At 58.7% G+C, this 18455-nt stretch overlaps 1 protein-coding gene across 8 annotated transcripts in view; it reads right to left on the bottom strand.

Moving 5' to 3' along the window:
- Positions 1-364: 364 nt before the first annotated feature.
- The window catches only part of LOC144951707 (uncharacterized), a 37605-nt gene continuing 19514 nt past the window's right edge, over positions 365-18455 (bottom strand). For 4 of the 8 annotated variants that reach the window (XM_078882022.1, XM_078882024.1, XM_078882026.1 and 1 more), the window contains 3 exons: positions 16651-16838; positions 5490-7160; positions 365-4163 (listed from right to left, as the gene is read on the bottom strand). In XM_078882022.1, coding sequence (XP_078738148.1) covers positions 1782-4163; positions 5490-6860 — 3753 coding nt within the window. In that variant the 5' untranslated portion in view covers positions 6861-7160; positions 16651-16838 and the 3' untranslated portion in view covers positions 365-1781. The other 4 variants (XM_078882023.1, XM_078882025.1, XM_078882028.1 and 1 more) reach the window with 3 other exon arrangements.

Here is an 18455-nt window from a genome sequence, read left to right as displayed (position 1 = left end):
TGTGTGGTGCGGAGTGCGTGGAGGGGAGATCTCTTCGCAACGATGATCCGATGTGGGCGAAAGCTCGGAAAGCAGCGTTCGTTTCGACATTTTTCGAGGACGCGACGCGGGGTCGTAGAGCATGGCCTGGCAGAGCACCCCCCCTCTCAGATGTTTTAATTGTCCTTCAGCGTTCTCCTTTTACAACATGCGGGCGGGGGGTGGGGGAGGTGGATTCGTCGCGAGGCTCGGGCGCGGCAGAGACGCGGCGCCAGCCCAGGGCGCCGCTCTCGCTCAGCCGTCGCCGTCGGCGATTCAGCGCCGCGGTGGCTTCACAAACGGGGCCTGTGCCATGAATGCGTTCGGCCTCGTTCCTTTTTCTCCCCCCCCCCCCCTTCTTTTTCGTTCTTCACCTTTTTTTTCTTCTGTCTTAGCTTCTTTTTCTGGTCCTTTTTTCACATTCTTTCTCTATTTCCCCTTTCGGAGACGGCGCACGGCGCCCGCGCTGCTCCTATCGCCGGACCTCGCGACAATTCATCTGCCCCCCCCCCACCACTGCTGGCGGTTTAGATAAAAAAAAACCCGCGGCTCGCGACAGCTCCCATGCCGCGATCCGCCATCTCGTCGTCCCGGGTCTCAAGCCGCTCGCTTTGCCGTCGTCTCCGTCCACTTCGGACGGCTTCTATCGCAGCTGCCGCCGACGTCTTAACCCCCACCCCCCCCCGAGCCCCGTCGTCGTCGTGTTCGTCACGAACGCTCGAGCGGCCGGACCGCTCCTCGCCTGCCACGCTCGCCCCCCACGTGGCGCTCTCCTCTTCCACGTGCGGGAGGACGAGGGTTGATCCCGGCCAGCGACCCGCGCAATATCTTCCCACCGCCGGCAACACCGCGTCCAGTATCTCCCTCTCTCTCTCTACTTCTGTGCGAGTCGTGTCCTCACTCAAACAGCCATTGGCGATCGTGTGGCCCCTCCTTCCATTCAACTCTGGCCGTGGCCTTTACCGAACACAACAACAACTCTGCGTTGGGCACACACCCCAGTTTCCCCACTGCGATTGTCCCACCCGATGACGGTCGCTTGTGTTGCGATCGAAGCGTCGTGATCGATTATTTTATACCGACGTCACTTTACCGAAAGAACCAAAGAGTACACACCCAGTCGTGCACCTCTCACCAAGGGCGCGGATACCAGTCGCCTGGTCGCAACGCCACCGATGGCGACCCCCACCCCCCCCGGAATCAACATCCCGCGAGAGAAATGAAGCCTCGGCCAAGCGACATACACAGCGCGGTGGAAATGACAACACAGCGGAACGACGCAGCGCCGTGTCACGGACAGTGCGCGTACGTGTCTCCGTACGTAGAGCATGTGTGTGCGTGCGTGCGCGTGCCAATGCAGCAAGTTGGCACAGCCGGTGGTGCATCTGCCGGTCATCTCAGTCAGCCGACCCACAGCACCTGCAGGCCCATGAGTACGATGCTCACGAAACAAACGTTCATTCCGGGGCAGGGATTTCTGCCGACAAAGCGACCGCTGCATCGGCGCCGCCACCGCACGCGGACGCCCGCGCCGCCCTCGGGCAACCAACTCTCGGCCACGGCGCTTCGACGAGACGGAAGAAAAAGAGATCAACGATCAACTCGCAGCTAAACAAAACAATATTCCAAGGGCACAAATTATTTCGCCCATTAAATAAATATAAAAATAGTGCGGAATGCTTTAGTGCAGCGTGTTTTTTTTCCGAGCAATAAATTAAGTAAAAAAGCCGCGTTTTTTTTCCCCGACCGCCGTCTTCCCCACGCTAGCGCCGTTCCCCGGCGCCGTTGCCTTCCCCGCGGCGACCGGCGCAACCCCCGGCCTCCTCCTCCTCCGCCAGCGCCGGCTCCGCATACGACGCCCGCGCGTCCACCTGGAACCTGTACAGCGCCGCTTTCCCGCGCTCCGCGGAATCGTAGCAGCCGCCCCCCCCGCCGCCGCCACCGTGCCCGTCGGGCGACCGCAGGAACTCGCCGGCGAGCCGCGCGCCGAGCGCGGCCGCCGGCGAGCCGTCGTGCCGCCTCGACCCGCGCCCACGCGCCGGTCTCGTCCGCGCCGCCGCCCCCGCCGCCGCTCGCCCGTCCGCCGGCTCGGAGCGTTGCCCGCGGATCCAGCGCAGCTGCCCGTGCTTGTAGGCGAAGCGCGTGTCGCCGAACCAGCGCACGATGTCGGAGCGCGGCAGGCCCGTGCGCGCCACCAGCGCGGCGTACTCCTCCGGCGTGGGCCACTGCGTCTGCTGGAAGACCGCCTTGAGCACCGACAGCTGTTCTTTCGTCTTCTTGGGACGCTGCACGCTCGGCTTCACCACGGCCGTCCTCCTGCCCGGTGCTTCGAGGAGGCCGGGACATCCCGGCCCCTGGTGGTGCTCGGGCCCGAAGCGCGGCTCCGGTGGCGGCGGCGGCGATGGCGCCAGGGGCGGCGGCGGCGTGAACTCGCGGTCGAGCAGTCGGTCCGTCGGCGTGGCGCTTGCGGCGAGCGTACCGTGTGCCCCGTGCGTGCCGTGTGCACTGACGTGCGAGGCGTACGCTTCGTGTGCACTGGTATGTGTGGTGTGTGCATAGTGCACGGTGTGTGGAGAGTGGGCGGGGTGTGTGGAGTGTGCGGGGTGTGCGGGGTGTGTGAAGTGTGAGTATTTAAATTGTGCGGTGTGCGCTGAAAGTTCAGAGTATGCGGTGTGTGTGGCGTGTGCGGTGAGCGCAGAGTGTGCAGAGTGTGCGGTGTATGCGGAGTGCGTGGTGTGTGTGGAGTATGCAGTGTGTATGGCGTGTGCAGAGTGTGCGGTGAGCGCAGAGGGTGCAGAGTGCGTGGTGTGTGCAGTGTGTGTGGTGCGCACGGTGTGCGCCGTGTGGTCAGAGTATGCGGAGTGTGCAGCGAGTGCAGGGGGTGCGCTGGCGCTGCACCCACCCCGCAGGGCCGCTCTGATCTCACCGCTCGGCGAGGGCTTCACGTGCTCGTAATTGCCGCCGTTGCGAGGGATTTTTATTTTGGCGATCAAACGGCCCCGCGGCTCGGGGTGCGGCCCGCCGGCCGGCCGGGCGCCGTCGAGTGCCGTGGGACGAGGCCGGGCGCCGTCGCGAGCCGGCTCGTCTCCGTAGAAACCGCGCGCCTCCTCCTCCTCGTCCGCATTCGTCGCCTCCTCTGCCGCCCGCCCGCCGGCGCCGCCCGGCTCCGGACGGTCCCCTCGGCGCCCGTCGGGACTTCCGGCAAGCGTTGCGAGCGGCGGGGGCCGGCGCGCGGCCACGCCCGCGACGTCCGCCGCCGGCTCCTCCTCGTCGCCGTTACGCTCGTTCGCGCTCGGCCGCTCGACGTCAAATTTGCCGGCGCTCTCGCACCCATCCGTCGCCACAGTCGTCGTCGTCATCTCCTCATCCTCGTGCTCTTCCCCGGCGGCCGCGCGCGCGGCGGCAACGGCCGTGACCGCGGCGGCACCGGCGGCCGTCTCTTCCCCGCCGCCACCTTGGCCGACGACGACCCCGCCCTCCTCCCCGGGCCGGCGGTGCCGCGCCTCGGCCGCCCAGTTGAGCGAGTCCACGATGCTCATCCTGCCCGCGAACTCCAGGGGGCACATGGTCGGCAGGTTCCGATGGAAGAACCGCGACGCGGACGGCCGCCGCGGCCCGGCGCGGCCGTCGCCGCCGGCACCGTCGCGCCAGTGGTAGCGGCTGTCGCTGAACCACTTCTTGACCTCGGAGCGGCCCAGCCCGGTGGCGCCCACGAGGCGCCGCAGCTCGCCCTCGTCCGGGCGGCGGTCGCGCGCGAAGCTGCGCTTCAGCCGCGCCAGCTGCTCCTTGCTCTTCTTGTGCTTCCCGCGAGCGCCCCGGCACGGCGACGACGGCGCCCCCGGGGGCGCCGGCGCGTCGGGCGAGACGGAAGGGGGAGCGTGATCCGGCGGCGGAGACGACGAGGAGGAGGAAGAGGAGGCCGACGGCGCCATCGCCGGAGAGGGCGACCGGACGGACGACGCCGCGGAGGACGCCGACGCGGCGAGGGCGAGCGGCGAGGAGGAGGACTCGTGCGCTCGCGCCGCCGAAACGTCTGGCGACGCGGCGGGAAGCTCGACGGGCGCAGCGGCGGCGGCTTGATCCGCGCCGAGCGCCGACGGCGGGCGGCCCTCGCCCGTGGCCGGCTGCTTGGAGGCAACGTCCGGCTGGCACACGGCGAAGGGAGACACGGGGTCTGTCGAGTGCGTGTGGGTGCGTGTGTGATGCACGTGGGTGCGTGTGTGATGCACGTGGGTGCGTGTGTGATGCACGTGGGTGCGTGTGTGATGCACGTGGGTGCGCGTGTGTGTGATGCGTATGCACGTGGGTGTGTGTGACAGTGGCGAATATTTGCACTGGTCCTGGGCCTCCCCTAGGTCGACTCAGTCTTAAAAGAATGAGTACCCCGGGAGACAAAGGCGGCCGTGCGTGGAGCCTGCCACCTGCCCCGTCTGCTCACGAACGGCACTTGGCACGCCGACGAGCCTGTCGAGTGCTCCGCTGGGGGACCTTTGTCTCCATCTCGTGACGGGAGAAGCGCTCCGAAGCCAGCGACCTGAATGAGATTCTCCCGGCCACGGCTAACCCCGGCTAACTCCGGCTAACTCCGGCTAACCCCGGCTAACCCCAGCTAACTCCGGCTAACGAGGAACTGCTGCACTGGGTGGGGGGGAGGCGCACGCGCGTGGTGCGGTTAGCTCCCCCGTTATCCGGGGACAGTTGGGGGTGGCAAGGCGGGGGGGGGGGTGAAAGTTCGGCTAAAGTTGAAACAAATCCCGGATAATGCGAAACGACGGTGAATTACGATGGGAAGAGGAACACCCGCACTCTCTTAATCAGTGAAAACCACGACCCCGCACAGACGGGGGGAGGTGGGGGGGCATCGACAAAAGGACACCCCCCCCCCCTCCGAGCCATCTGTCATCGTCGGCGTCGAGGTCACCGCCAGTACCGGCGGCGGCCACGAGGGGAAGGTGCAGGGCTGGCGATCGTCAGCGGCACGTTTCCGAAGCCGACTCCTGGTAGCCCCGAATATAATTTGAGTGCCCCCGCCCACCCCAGCAGCAACCCCCACAACGCCTCCCCACCAACAAAGACAAAGATGCTCCCGCGTAGCCTCAACACAATGTTGGAGCAGGTGCCGTTAGTGAGCACCTATAAAGGCCGGCACGGCGCACGAGGGCGTGGGGTGGCCAACACCACGCCTGGCCACCTTTGTCTACCCAGTGGCGATGTTTCCACACTGCACCAGGTACTCATTTGAGGCCGAGTCGACCTAGGGGAGGCCCAGGACCGGTTCAGATAATCGCCACCGTTGTTGGCCGTGAGCGGGAATCGAACCCGAGTCGCTAGGTTCATAGCGCAGCGCGCTAACCGCTACAAAGACAAAGATCCCCCGTATAGCCTTTACAGACTGTAGGGGCAAGTGCTGTTAGCGAGCACCAAGCACGGACACGCACACACGCAGGGACACGAGTGGACTCCGCCCGCACCTGCGCGCCGGCGCCATCGTGCGTCTCCGCCCCGGGCCCGCTCATCAGCAGCGTGGCCATTGTGCTCGCCACCAGCCTCCTGCGGCGCTCCTCGATCTCGCCCGGCGACCAGCTGATGGCGCGCGCCGTCCGTCGCGCCGCGAACCACCCGCGCAGGCGCCACTCGGCGAACGGTGTCACCGACGCCAGCCACGCGATGTCCCCACTCGACGGGTACGGGAAGCGCGCGAACGCCGCCAGCAGGTGCTGGTCGCCGTCCATGCGCCCGGCGTCGTCCAACGCCGGAGCCGCCTCGTCCGCGTCGTCGTCGGCCGTCGTCGGCCGCTCGCGGCGGTGGCCGTTGCGAGCCGCGGCGAGCGCCGGCGCGGGTTCGGAGCCGGCGGTGGCCGTCGTGGCATCGTCCTCGGCGGCTCCCCCCCCGTGGGCCTGCTTGGCGGTCGGAGCGCCGTCGAACACGGCGCGCGCGAACGCCGGGTCGCCCTGCGCGATCTTCGACGCGTTGAGGACGATGTGCGGCAACGCGGGGTTAAAGATCTGCAGGCCGCCCGCGCGGTCCTCCTGCTGCCGCTGGTGCCGCCGCTGCGACCGCGGCACCACCGCCGCCGTCTTGGCCGCCAGCTCCCGCGCGCCCGCCCCATTCTCCGCCGCCACGTCCGTCAAACGCCGCTGGGGTTCGGCGCCGTTTGGCTTTTCGAACGACGGCCGGGGCGAGCGGCGAGCGGAGAGCCCGGAGGGGTTCGGCACGGCACCGCCCGCAGCGTCGTCGCTCGGCCGAACGACCGCGGGGGTTGCCAGGGACGTCTCCGCGGAACGGCGTTTGCAGTCGTCGCCGTCGTCGCCGCCGACGTCCAACGCCCGCCCCACGGGGCTCTGCTCCAGCACGGTCCGGTCGGGCATCTTGGTGATCCTCAGCTTCATGCGGCCGAGGCTGCGGTGGCGGCGGCGGTTGTGCGCGTCGAACTCGCTGCGCAGGGACGAGCGGAAGCGGCACGCGCGGCACACGTACAGCGGGTTGGCAAGCACGCCCGGGTGGGCCGCGTCCACGTGGGCGCTGAACACCGCCAGGTCGCGCGTCGCCAGGTGGCAGTGCCGGCACTCGTACCGCCGCTCTGCCGCCGGGGCGCCGACGCCGTCCTTGCGGCTGAGGTCCTGCGGCGAATCGACGTCGCCGCCCCCGTCCTCCTCCTCCCCGCCGCCGCCCGGCCTCACGGGGGAGGGCCCGGCGGAGGCCCGGGACGACTCTTCTCCGGGCTGCCGGGTCGCCGGCGCTGGCGGCAGAAGCGACGAGGCGGGGTCAGAGCCGTGGTGGTGCCGTGCGGGCGGGGGGTCGAGGGTCACCACCGCTGGGCGAACGTCGCGGCTTTGCTGCATGTCTGCTGGGTGCGGTGCCAGGAAGGTCACGGGAGGTCGGGGGTCATTGGTGGGTGCCCAGGCACGTCGCCGGTGGAGGTGGTGGAAGTGGCGGTGGAGGTGGAAGTGGTGGTGGAGGGGCGTGGGCACGTCATGAACGAGGCCCGCGCTGAGCCAAACCGGCGCCGATGCCTGGTTTTGGGGATGCCGTCCAAACCGCGGCGGCGTTGGCGGCGGTGCCAAATCCCAAGTCCCCACTGTCGTCACGATTCGGCGAGCACCAAATCGACAGATTTCACTTCAGGGCGTCCTCACCGCGTCCTGTGAAGTTGGAGATAAAGGGGGGAAATGAAACCCACGGGCGAGAGAACAACGAATGCGTCGCGTCGATTTCATTTTAATTTGTGGAGCAAAACCGCGTGCCTATCCGTGGGTGGCAAGAAAGCAGCCCAAGCAGAGGGGGCCCCAGCTGGTTGTCCCCCCCAATATATTACTATAAAATAGATTTCAGTTTATATGATTGTAATACAATACACTATTCGACATTATTATTAAAAACAAATTTTAAAAAGTCAATCCCATGTGTTAGTGATTTTTTTTTTATTTTAGGCAGGAAATTCGTTTTCAAATTGAGATTTTTTTCTGGTAGTAGCAGTAACAGCAGCAGTAACAGCAGCAGCAACAGCAGTAGTAGCAGCAGTAGTAGCAGCAGCAGTAGCAGCAGCAGGCGGCAGGCAAGCAGCGTGCAGCACCACGTGACGAGGCATGTGCTCACGGAGTCAGCCAGTCACAACACCGGTTCGTGATTTGCGTGATGTGGAAGCTACTGGACCCGAGGTAATTTCACACCACTGTAACATCCTGCAACGCTCATTCCAGAGCCCCCGACCCTCCCCCTCGTGTAAAAACAAATTTTACTTGGGATTTTTTTTTGTTAGCTAATTCTCCGTACAATGAAACCTGCGTTACACCATTACATCAGCACCTCTGATTAGCATGGTTGGCTACGCACGGTGCAGAAAAAAGTTAAAAGTTAATCCATAGACTCACATAGATACCCATAGATTACTCATACAGAGACCCCATAGACTCACACAGAGGTCCATAGACTCACACAGAGGCCCATAGACTACTCACATAGAGACCCATAGACTCACACAAAGACCCATAGACTCACACAGAGGCCCATAGACTCACAGAGACCCATAGATTCACACAGATACCCATCGACTCACACAGAGACCCATAGACTCACACAGAGGCCCATAGACTACTCGCATAGAGACCCATCGACTCACACAAAGACCCATTGACTCACACAGAGGCCCATAGACTACTCACACAGAGACCCATAGACTACACACACAGACCCATAGACTCACACAAAGACCCATTGACTCGCACAGAGATCCATAGACTACTCACACAGAGACCCATAGACTACTCACACAAAGACCCAGAGACTACTCACACAGAGACCCAGAGACTCACATAGAGACCCGTAGTTTGTTGTCCTTCCCCTGCACCTCCGATTAGCACGGTTGGCTATGCACGGTGGTGTGAAAGAAGTTCAATATATGTACATACATAGAGACTTGTAGAGACCCAGAGACTCACAGTCTCATAGACGACTCACACAGACCCATAGACTCACATACAGAACCATAGACTTGTATAGAGACCAATAGATTCACGCAGACTAAATAGCGATTATACCGGAGTGCAGTGATTTAATGGTCTCAGCCCGGTCACCACTAATGACTGCACAAAAAGAAAGAAACCCATCGGATCATAAATTTGGTTCCGCAATTAAGTTTGGCTCAATTCCAGCTCCGAGTACGGTTTGAGCGTCACGTGACGAAGCAAAGTGCTCGCCCGCTCTGCATGGGGACCAGAGCGTCACGAAGAGAAGGGAATCTCAGTGGTAGCTCTGTGACATCCACTTCTGCGGGCCGTTCTCGAAGAACACGGAGGGCAGCGCTGCTCTGCGAGAGACAGGAATGGATTAATCGTCTCGTGCGCTCAACACAAAAAATCCTCCACCGATACGGATGGATGATTAACGAAAGCAGCGGTAGTTATTGCGCAGGCAAGCGAGTCGGCAACATCTCCGAGCAGTAATTAAAAGAGGCTAATCAATGATAACCAAAAAAAGGTAACTTTAAAAATAAACACAGGACATGCCTTTGGCCCGACCTGCGTGCACCCGCCGAGCCATTTTGCAGCCGTCGCAAACTTCCCTTCAACCTCACCACCCCCAAGCCGCGGCACGCACCGACGAACACGGCACGCGGCACGGTCATCCGCGCCGCCAAGAAAACACAAACAGAAGGAAACAAATAACGTACACGCGCACACACTCACACGTATAAACGCATACGTTGAAGACCGCACGCACGGCGAACGCGGCGGCGGTAGGGGCGGCGGTGCCAGAGGGTCGGACGCCGCGCCGGGAATGAAAGACGACCGCTCCGGATCTTCACAGCGGGGACTTTTAAATTGGTGGTGGGTGGCGGAAGACCTCTCGAGACGCCGCGGAGGAAGCGTCGTCACCTCCCGCCCACGCGAGGCCGATTGGACTCGCTTCCCAGCAACGGGGTCACAAGCCCTCCTTCACCACTACCCCCACCACCATCACCCATGCCCTCCCCCCCCACACCGTGCACCTCCCCCTCCCCCCACTTGAGGATTTTGTGGGGGGGGGGGGGGTTCAAAATCCTTACCTGGTAAAACAACAAGCTTTTGAGTTAAATATTTTTTTTACCTTTAAAAAAATATTGTCTTGCTTCCTTTTCTGCGCCGGAGACCTCGCGTTTCTCGCCTGCGCAACAACCCAAGGGCTTCCCTGGATGATTCATTACACGTTTATACACGCGCACACACACACATATATAAATATCTACGGATTTTTGTTTAAAAAAATAATCATATTCCCGATAATTGCCATCCCGATTGTGCTCTCGGCGTCGCGCCGCTGCCGACAGCGGAAGAATCCTCGAGGATTACTTCGCGCGACTTGGGCGAGATGGTGGCGCCCACTGAAGTAGATCTCGCAGAGATACCTCCGAGATCCCTGCATCAAGTGACATTAGGTCGCACAGCAGTGGGACGACGCTTTTCCACCCAACTACACGCACGGCATGCATGGTTTGTCGCATACCAATCAAACCGGAGCTGGAATTTATCCAAATAAAGTGCAAAAACAAATAAATATTAAAGAAATCTCACGGCAGCCGCCAATCGCCACCGAGTGGTGGTGATGTCACCGCAGCACTTGTGCCAGGCTACGTGTACTTTGTGTTGAACCAAAGATAAAGATCCTCCTTATAGCCTCAACAGAGCTTTGGGGAAAACGCATGATGAGCAGGCAGCTGCACCAACGCAAGCTGGCGCAGCACACGAGGGGGTGGTGGGCTGGCCGGCACCACGTTTGGCGTGGGAATCCAACTCGGGTTTCGCCGATGTTCGTGGCACAGCGCGCACCAACCGCTCCACAAACGCTGACCCCCTCCTCCCCCCCCCCGCTACGTTTGCACGCTACGTCAACTCCACACGCGTCAGTTTTTGGTTGTCGCGATGATCGCTCCAGGCCCGGAAGATCGTCCCGCGGGCCTCGTCGGTAAGGGAATTTATTATTGCGATTTTTTTTTACTTACCGACGAAGAACGCTCGCTCGACGCTTGTACAGACTTAGGGGCGCGCCGACGGCGGCTGCGGTGGCAGACAGAGCGGGGAACATGTGGTGCCCCTCCTAATTACCGCGTGTGTAAATCCCATCAAAGCATTAAGACGGCTTTGCAACGGTCAACTCGGCAAAACGAATCAAGTAGCTTACCGTCTGGACCACCGCGCCTGGGCGCGGGGGAAAAGGCGCGGGGTGGGAGGGTCACGGAGGGGGGGGGGGAGTCACGGGGGGGGGGGGGGCAGATGTTTAGCACAAGGAACCCATCATCGGTGGCCCACCGCTCACCTCAATGCAGGCGTCACCGGGGAGGGACCTCGCCCAGAGATGGGGGGTCGCGGGGAACACCGTAGTCCCAGGAACTCTCAGCCGACACTACAATACACTATACACTACACTACTATACACTACACTCTATACACTACACTACTATACACTACTTTACACTACATTACTATACACTACACTCCTATACAATACACTACTATACACTACTTTACACTACATTACTATACACTACACTCTATACACTACACTACTATACACTACTTTACACTGCATTACTATACACTACAATACACAATACACTACATTGCTATACACTACACTGCTATACACTACACTACTATACACTACACTGCAGAGGTGTGGACTCGAGTCATGTGACTTGGACTCGAGTCAGACTCGAGTCATGAATTTGATGACTTGCGACTCGACTTGGACTTGCATAACAATGACTTTGTCCCACCTATGAGATGTGGACTCGAGTCATGTGACTTGGACTCGAGTCAGACTCGAGTCATGAATTTGATGACTTGCGACTCGACTTGGACTTGCATAACAATGACTTTGTCCCACCTCTGCTACACTGCTATACACTACTATACACTACACTACTATACACTACACACTACATTACTATACACTACTGTGGTGGTCATGATTGACACACACGCGTCACAACCAGGGGGAGGGGTAGAAACCGGTTCGGACCGGTCGGGCCAACGGCAGTTGGAACCCCTCTGAGGGGAGGGGGCTGACAGGAGCTACGATCCCCCAGAGCCCCGCCCCTCAGGGAGAAAGAGTATATAAGGCGGGTCCCTGAGAGCGCGAGGCAGTCCGCCTCAAGCCGAAGCCAGAAGCCGCCTGAAGAAGAAGAAGACCCTGGACCCCAAGCCGCCGACGTCATTCTAAGGGCCGGGGCTCAGTGCGGTGCCAGCGGTCGTGGGGTTAGGACCCTGAGGTTCCCTCGGCCTGATGCCCTTGTGAGGGAGGCCAGGTCCGGACGGGCCAGTGGTCAGGGACCCACCGGGCCAGCGGTGGGTCAGCCTCCCCTAGGTTTAGCTAGCCGGAGGGCTGAAGTAGGGAGAGTCGTAGGTATGATAGCCCAGAGGCTGTACCTCCCCAGGTTGTGGGTGAAAGGGGCCATTACCCCTTTGTGTTAGGGATTAGTGTAAACTGTTTGGTGAAATAAAGCGTGTTGCCTCTACGAAGACTCCATCTCCCTCCAAGAACATTACACTACTATACACTACACTACTATACACTAGACTATACACTACACAATACACTACTATACACTACACTACTATAAACTACTATACACTATACACGACTATACACCACACTACAATACACTACACTATACACTACACTACTATACACCACTATACACTACTTTACACTACACTACTATACACTACACTACTATACTATACACTATACTGCTACACACTACACTACTATACACCTGGCAACCCCTCATCCGCGCCTACCTTATTACAGACCAATTCAGACCTTATTGGTCACCCTGTGCCCTTATAAGTATTAACGTTCATCCGACAAAGTCCATATTGAAACGGCTGCACGCCGTATGGACCTGAAAACTCGATTTCCCTGTTCAAGAATACGGGGTAAACCGTATGGGGATAGGCGTTATCCTTTCTGGCAATACAGCAGTTGTATTAAGATGTTAAAACACCGAACAGAAACCTTTAACCAGGAATCGTGTCATTGCATTAACCACATGTAGTGATGGGCTCCACCTCGCGCGCGTCAACGCACGACCGTACCTCACCGCCCGGGTCGGACAAGGCATTCAGAACCGGTTCGGATTTCAATCCGGCCGCCGGGGTCAGTCCGGGCCGGCGACGGGCAAAATATTTCCACGCCCCGGCCACGCGCATGCGCCCACGCCGCATCCAATACGTAGACAATTAAGAAGGGGCCAAGGAGAAGGTGATAATAAGATAATAACATAAACAGGGCGGTGCGATGTCCCTAAGCTATGGCTGTGATGGGCCACGTGACTACTGTCCCCCAGCCTTGCCAGCGAGCAAGGAAATATCCCGTGAGAATTAAAGGTCTATCCGATTCGTCCGGCAGTATCTCAATGGCCCTCAAGACTCGTTGTCTAAAAGGGTCCCCCGCCTTGGGATGTTTGGCCAATTAAATGGATGGAGAATGCCCCCCCCCTCCCCCCCCCATAGAAGGGGATAACACGCCAAGCACCACACAGATAGATTCATGAATCCATTGCTGTTCTTCCATCTCGTAGCCGCCTCACCGCTTTTAACCACGAGGTCATCACTTCTTTGTTTTATTTTGCTCCATTACCTCAGGAAGGCCTCACCGAGCCTCAAGACTTTTTCTCAGGAGGGTCTTGACAAGTTTTTTTAGCGATGCTGCTGCTGATGATGCTGCTGCTGATGATGCTTCTGATGCTGCTGCTGATGCTGCTGCTGCTTCTGATGATGCTTCTGATGATGCTGCTGCTGATGCTTCTGATGCTGCTGCTGATGATGGTGCTGATGCTTCTGATGCTGCTTCTGATGATGCTGCTGCTGATGATGCTGTTGCTTCTGATGCTGCTTCTGATGATGCTGCTTCTGATGCTGTTGCTTCTGATGCTGCTTCTGATGATGCTACTGCTGATGCTGCTGATGCTGCTGCTGATGATGCTGCTGCTGATGCTGCTGCTGATGATGGTGCTGATGCTTCTGATGCTGCTTCTGATGATGCTGCTGCTGATGCTGCTGCTGATGATGGTGCTGATGCTTCTGATGCTGCTTCTGATGATGCTGCTGATGATGCTGCCGATGCTGCTGATGCTGCTGCTGATGATGCTGCTGCTGATGCTGCTGCTGATGCTGCTGCTGCTGATGATGGTGCTGATGCTTCTGATGCTGCTTCTGATGATGCTGCTGCTGATACTGCTGATGCTGCTGATGCTGCTGCTGATGATGCTGCTGCTGATGATGGTGCCGATGCTTCTGATGCTGCTTCTGATGGTGCTGATGCTTCTGATGATGCTGCTGATGATGCTGCTGCTGATGGTGCTGATGCTTCTGATGATGCTGCTGATGATGCTGCTGCTGATGGTGCTGATGCTTCTGATGATGCTGCTGATGATGCTGCTGCTGATGCTGCTGCTGATGATGGTGCTGATGCTTCTGATGCTTCTGATGATGCTTCTGATGATGCTTCTGATGATGCTTCTGATGATGCTTCTGATGCTGCTGCTGATGATGCTGCGTGCGATCCCGCCTCACAATTATTTTCGCCAGAATTTGGCGGGTTGGGGGGGGGGTGAAGTTGTGGTCAATACGATAGTACGGGGGGGGGGGCGGTTATTGTTCTAGCTATGCGAAGGAGGAGGAGCAGGAGGAAACCCACGCAGAACAGGGGGCCCGAGAGAGCGAGAGGAGGAGAGGAGAGGACGCACAAACTCCACGCAGAGAAGCGACGCTGCCTTGGCGACGAGGTCAGCGCATGGGACTAGAAGTTCAAGGTCAGAGGTTCAAGGTCAGCGTGAGGGACTAGAGGTTGAACGGAGGTTGCAGCTTATTTGGTAACCCTCTACCCCCCACCACCACCACCTCTGTTAACCCAGAGGCGGTAGTGGTGGGGTGGGGGGCGTGGAAGGAGGGGGGGAGACCATGGCCAATAACGACGATAACGATGACAGCGGCGTCAGAATTTTCCGTTCCCGTCGACGTCGCGCCAACTCTCTCCACAACTGCCCTGTCATTCATGGGGAGTTGAGGAGGTGGAGCATTTGAGGACATAAAATACCCAACCAGGTGCTTACTTTAGGTGGAGCAGATGGGTAAGTCCCCATCTCTAAGTGGCAATAACCCAGAGCTCTGGCCTGCTGATTATATCAAAGGCCTTGACCAGGTCAATAAAGCAGTGATGTAGGGCAGGTCCCGTTGGAATTCTCTACACCTCCGCTTCAGCAGAATGGCAGAGAATATGATATCTGTGCAGGACCGACCCAGCCTGAAATCACATGGGGGGTCAGAGATCAGATGACCATTCTTCCTCTTCAGGGTGGTAATAGACGTGGTGTTGCAAGATACTTTTTGACGGAATTACGGAGTGATTTGTGATCGCAGCCTACCGAGGCAGACTCCATTTCCTCAGCAACCTGTGCCCCGTGCTGCACCCACTCCAGTCCACCAGGGATCCGGACAAAATTAAGCCCTGGCGATATTTGACAAATATTCATCGAGGGCAGCCTCAACGAATCCCAAGGACTCGCCCCACGGCCTACGGCAGCTCGCTCGCTCGACGCCGTCCACGTCGCTCGTCGCCCGTTACCCACGATGTGTTCAACGGTTGTCCTGCAGTCGTCAGAGCGGCGAGCTTAAACGACCATCTGATGTTTAACGGCGCATTTGGCGGTCGCGCCTAAACGCGCCCGACTGTTGCGTACATTAATATGCTAATGCCGCTCCCGTGCACGACTTCACAAAGGGACATTAATGACTCCCCCCAAGTTTTTTTTTTGCCCGCCGCGCATCAGCTTAACGCGCAGTAAATCGCGACGTAATTAAAATGTCATTAACGAGCGGCGTCGTTTCTGCCGACGCACGGGAATAGAAACACACAAATAAGTAAACAATGTTTTTTTTTCTTGACGGCTGAGAGAGGGAGAGAGAGAGGAGGATGCGGTGGTGGTGAAGGGGGGGGGGCGGTGAGGAAGAGCCGGTGCGGTACCCCTCGATTGCATACCACCACCACCACCACCCCAGCAAGAGGCAAATGTCTCATGAATATTTAAATTCCCCTCCTAGGGTAGGCACTGACAGCACCCGAAAACGCCAGCAGCGCTGCAAGCCGCCCACGCCATCACTGGTTGGCACCGTCGTCGCTGAGCCAGCTCAAATTATTTATTTTACACCCCTGAGTTGAACGGACGACCGCCGGCATTGGAAGCAGCACTGTGCACGTCGTGCGATTGCACCTGGACGCAACGACGCGTACGTGCACGAAGATACGCACACACGTGCGCACGTACATACGCACGCACATATGCGTACACGTGCGCGCGTACGTACGCATTTCATAAATGGCCAGCACGGTAATCACCGCGGCGGTATGTGGGGGGCGGGGGGATTCTCTAGCCGACGCGCAACGAGGGCACGGAAATTAAAAACATCCCAAAAGAGAAACAACCCAACCGACCGACGGCCCGCGCCGAACCTGCATCTTCCCAACAGCACGCGTTGCGACGGCGCAACCGGCTTCGTGGCGGGCAGATTCCGAAGCCGTCAGTTTTTATTATTATTATTCTCCTGGCCGGCTCAGCGTGACGGTGGGCACGACGACGACGGCGGGGCTTCTAGCGACGGGGTCCGTGCGGAGCGGCTCGGAGCGAGCGACATCGCCGCAGGGTCCTTGCGGGGCACGGCTCGCATCATTCCCGCGCAACTCAAATTGGAGGAGAGAGAAGAGGAGACGACGATGACGACGATGGCGACAACAACAAAAACACGCGCACGCACAAACCCGAACGAACAACAACGTCAAAGAGAACGCCAAACCGCCAAGGGGGGGGGTGGGCGAATTCCAGCGCGCGAATCGCCCGATGCCTGCGCTCCTGATATCTCGCTCACCGCTCGCAAATACCAAGTCGCCACTCTCTGCCGATGCCACCGCCGTCACCGCCGAGACATCCTCGCCCCGCGCGATCTGCGATGCCGCAGCAGCCGCAGCCGCCGCCGCTTCTGCCGGGTTTTTTTTAACACCCTCGCGCCTCCTTCCCCCTGACCTACATTCTTCGCGTGCGGCGATGCTGCCGCCCGACGCAGGTTTAGTCTCGGAGCGCCGCGCGGCTTCTCTTACCCGAGACGTGTGTCGCCCGCCCGCTCGCCCGCCCGCTCGCCCGCCAGCCTCTCTCTCTCTCTCTCCATACCGCCGCAAGCCCGGGCAAGGGCACGCCGGGCTGCTGCTGTCAATTGAGGATTTTTTTCCTTCCTCCCCTTTCTCCGTTTTTTCAGAGCGCATCACTTGAGCGGCGGCATTCGGGTCGTCTGAACTTCCTCGCGACGAGGGGAGGAGGAGAGGAATGGGAGAGAGGGGGGAAACAAACAAAACAGGACATTGGAGAGAGAAGAACCAAAACAAAATTGGTCTTGCTGCAGCAATGCCTGCTGGGAAGGATCATGTGATTTAACAATCCTGGCACTGGTGCTGCCAGCTTTTCTCTCTCGCCCTCGCTCTCTCTCTCTTTCTCTCTCTCGGGCGCGTGTGTACAAATTCACTCGAGCGGTGCGAGCGAGCGCGCTCGCACCGCATCCCGCTTGCCACTTGGGCTCTCTTCTCTTCGGTACGAATCGGACGACCCGGCCCCCAGTCCCCGACAAGGCACGGAGCACCGGACCGACGGGCCGACGGACGCGTCACGGATACCGTCAAAGCGGACGGTCGGACGGGAGGCGACGACGATATCGGGGGGGGGGGGGTTGGGGGGGGTGTGCGTGCGAGGATATTTACGCAAGAGCCACGGCCGGACTTTAGGGGTTTCGCGAGGAATGAAAACAGTCGCCGCCCGATAAAGCGACGTCAACCCACAGCGGCAGCGGAAGTAGAGGAAAGATAAAAATGTGAAAAGAGGACGAACAGAAACGGGACGAATTCAGTTTTTTTCTCTCAACAATGGAACTGGCAATCGGCCCTGGCATGCGCTCCGCCATAAAACAGATTGCCACAAGCATATTAAGGCAACCGTCGCGGGCGAACGTTGCCATAAAGTATCGCACTTGCCCCTCTCTCCGACTCCCCTCCCTCGCGACGGCATTAAGGCCCCGTCTATCTCCTATTAAAGCCCCGTCTGTCTCCTATTAAAGCCCCGTCTATCTCCTATTAAAGTCCCGTCTGTCTCCTATTAAAGCCCCCATCCATCTCCTATTAAAGCCCCCATCCATCTCCTATTAAAGCCCCCATCCATCTCCTATTAAAGCCCCCATCCATCTCCTATTAAAGCCCCCATCCATCTCCTATTAAAGCCCCCATATATCTCCTATTAAAGCCCCCATATATCTCCTATTAAAGCCCCCATATATCTCCTATTAAAGCCCCCGTCTATCTCCTATTAAAGCCCCCGTCTATCTCCTATTAAAGCCCCGTCTATCTCCTATTAAAGCCCCCGTCTATCTCCTATTAAAGCCCCGTCTATCTCCTATTAAAGCCCCCGTCTATCTCCTATTAAAGCCCCGTCTAGCTCCTATTAAAGCCCCCATCTATCTCCTATTAAAGCCCCGTCTATCTCCTATTAAAGCCCCGTCTAGCTCCTATTAAAGCCCCCGTCTATCTCCTATTAAAACCCTGTATATCTCCTATGAAAGCCCCGTCTAGCTACTATTAAAGCCCCGTCTAGCTCCTATTAAAGCCCCATCCATCTCCTATTAAAGTCCCGTCTAGCTCCTATTAAAGCCCCATCTATCTCCTATTAAAGCCCCGTCTAGCTCCTATTAAAGCCCCATCTATCTCCTATTAAAGCCCCGTCTAGCTCCTATTAAAACCCCGTCTATCTCCTACTAAAGTCCCGTCTAGCTCCTATTAAAGCCCCATCTATCTCCTGGTAAAGCCCCCGTCTATCTCCTACTAAAGCCCCGTCTAGCTCCTATTAAAGCCCCATCTATCTCCTG

The sequence above is a fragment of the Lampetra fluviatilis genome, chromosome 63 (assembly GCF_964198595.1).
Source record: "Lampetra fluviatilis chromosome 63, kcLamFluv1.1, whole genome shotgun sequence".
In the NCBI taxonomy this organism is placed as follows: domain Eukaryota; kingdom Metazoa; phylum Chordata; class Hyperoartia; order Petromyzontiformes; family Petromyzontidae; genus Lampetra; species Lampetra fluviatilis.
Note: the sequence above shows the minus strand (reverse complement) of the source record. Positions and strands in the feature narration are given on the sequence as shown.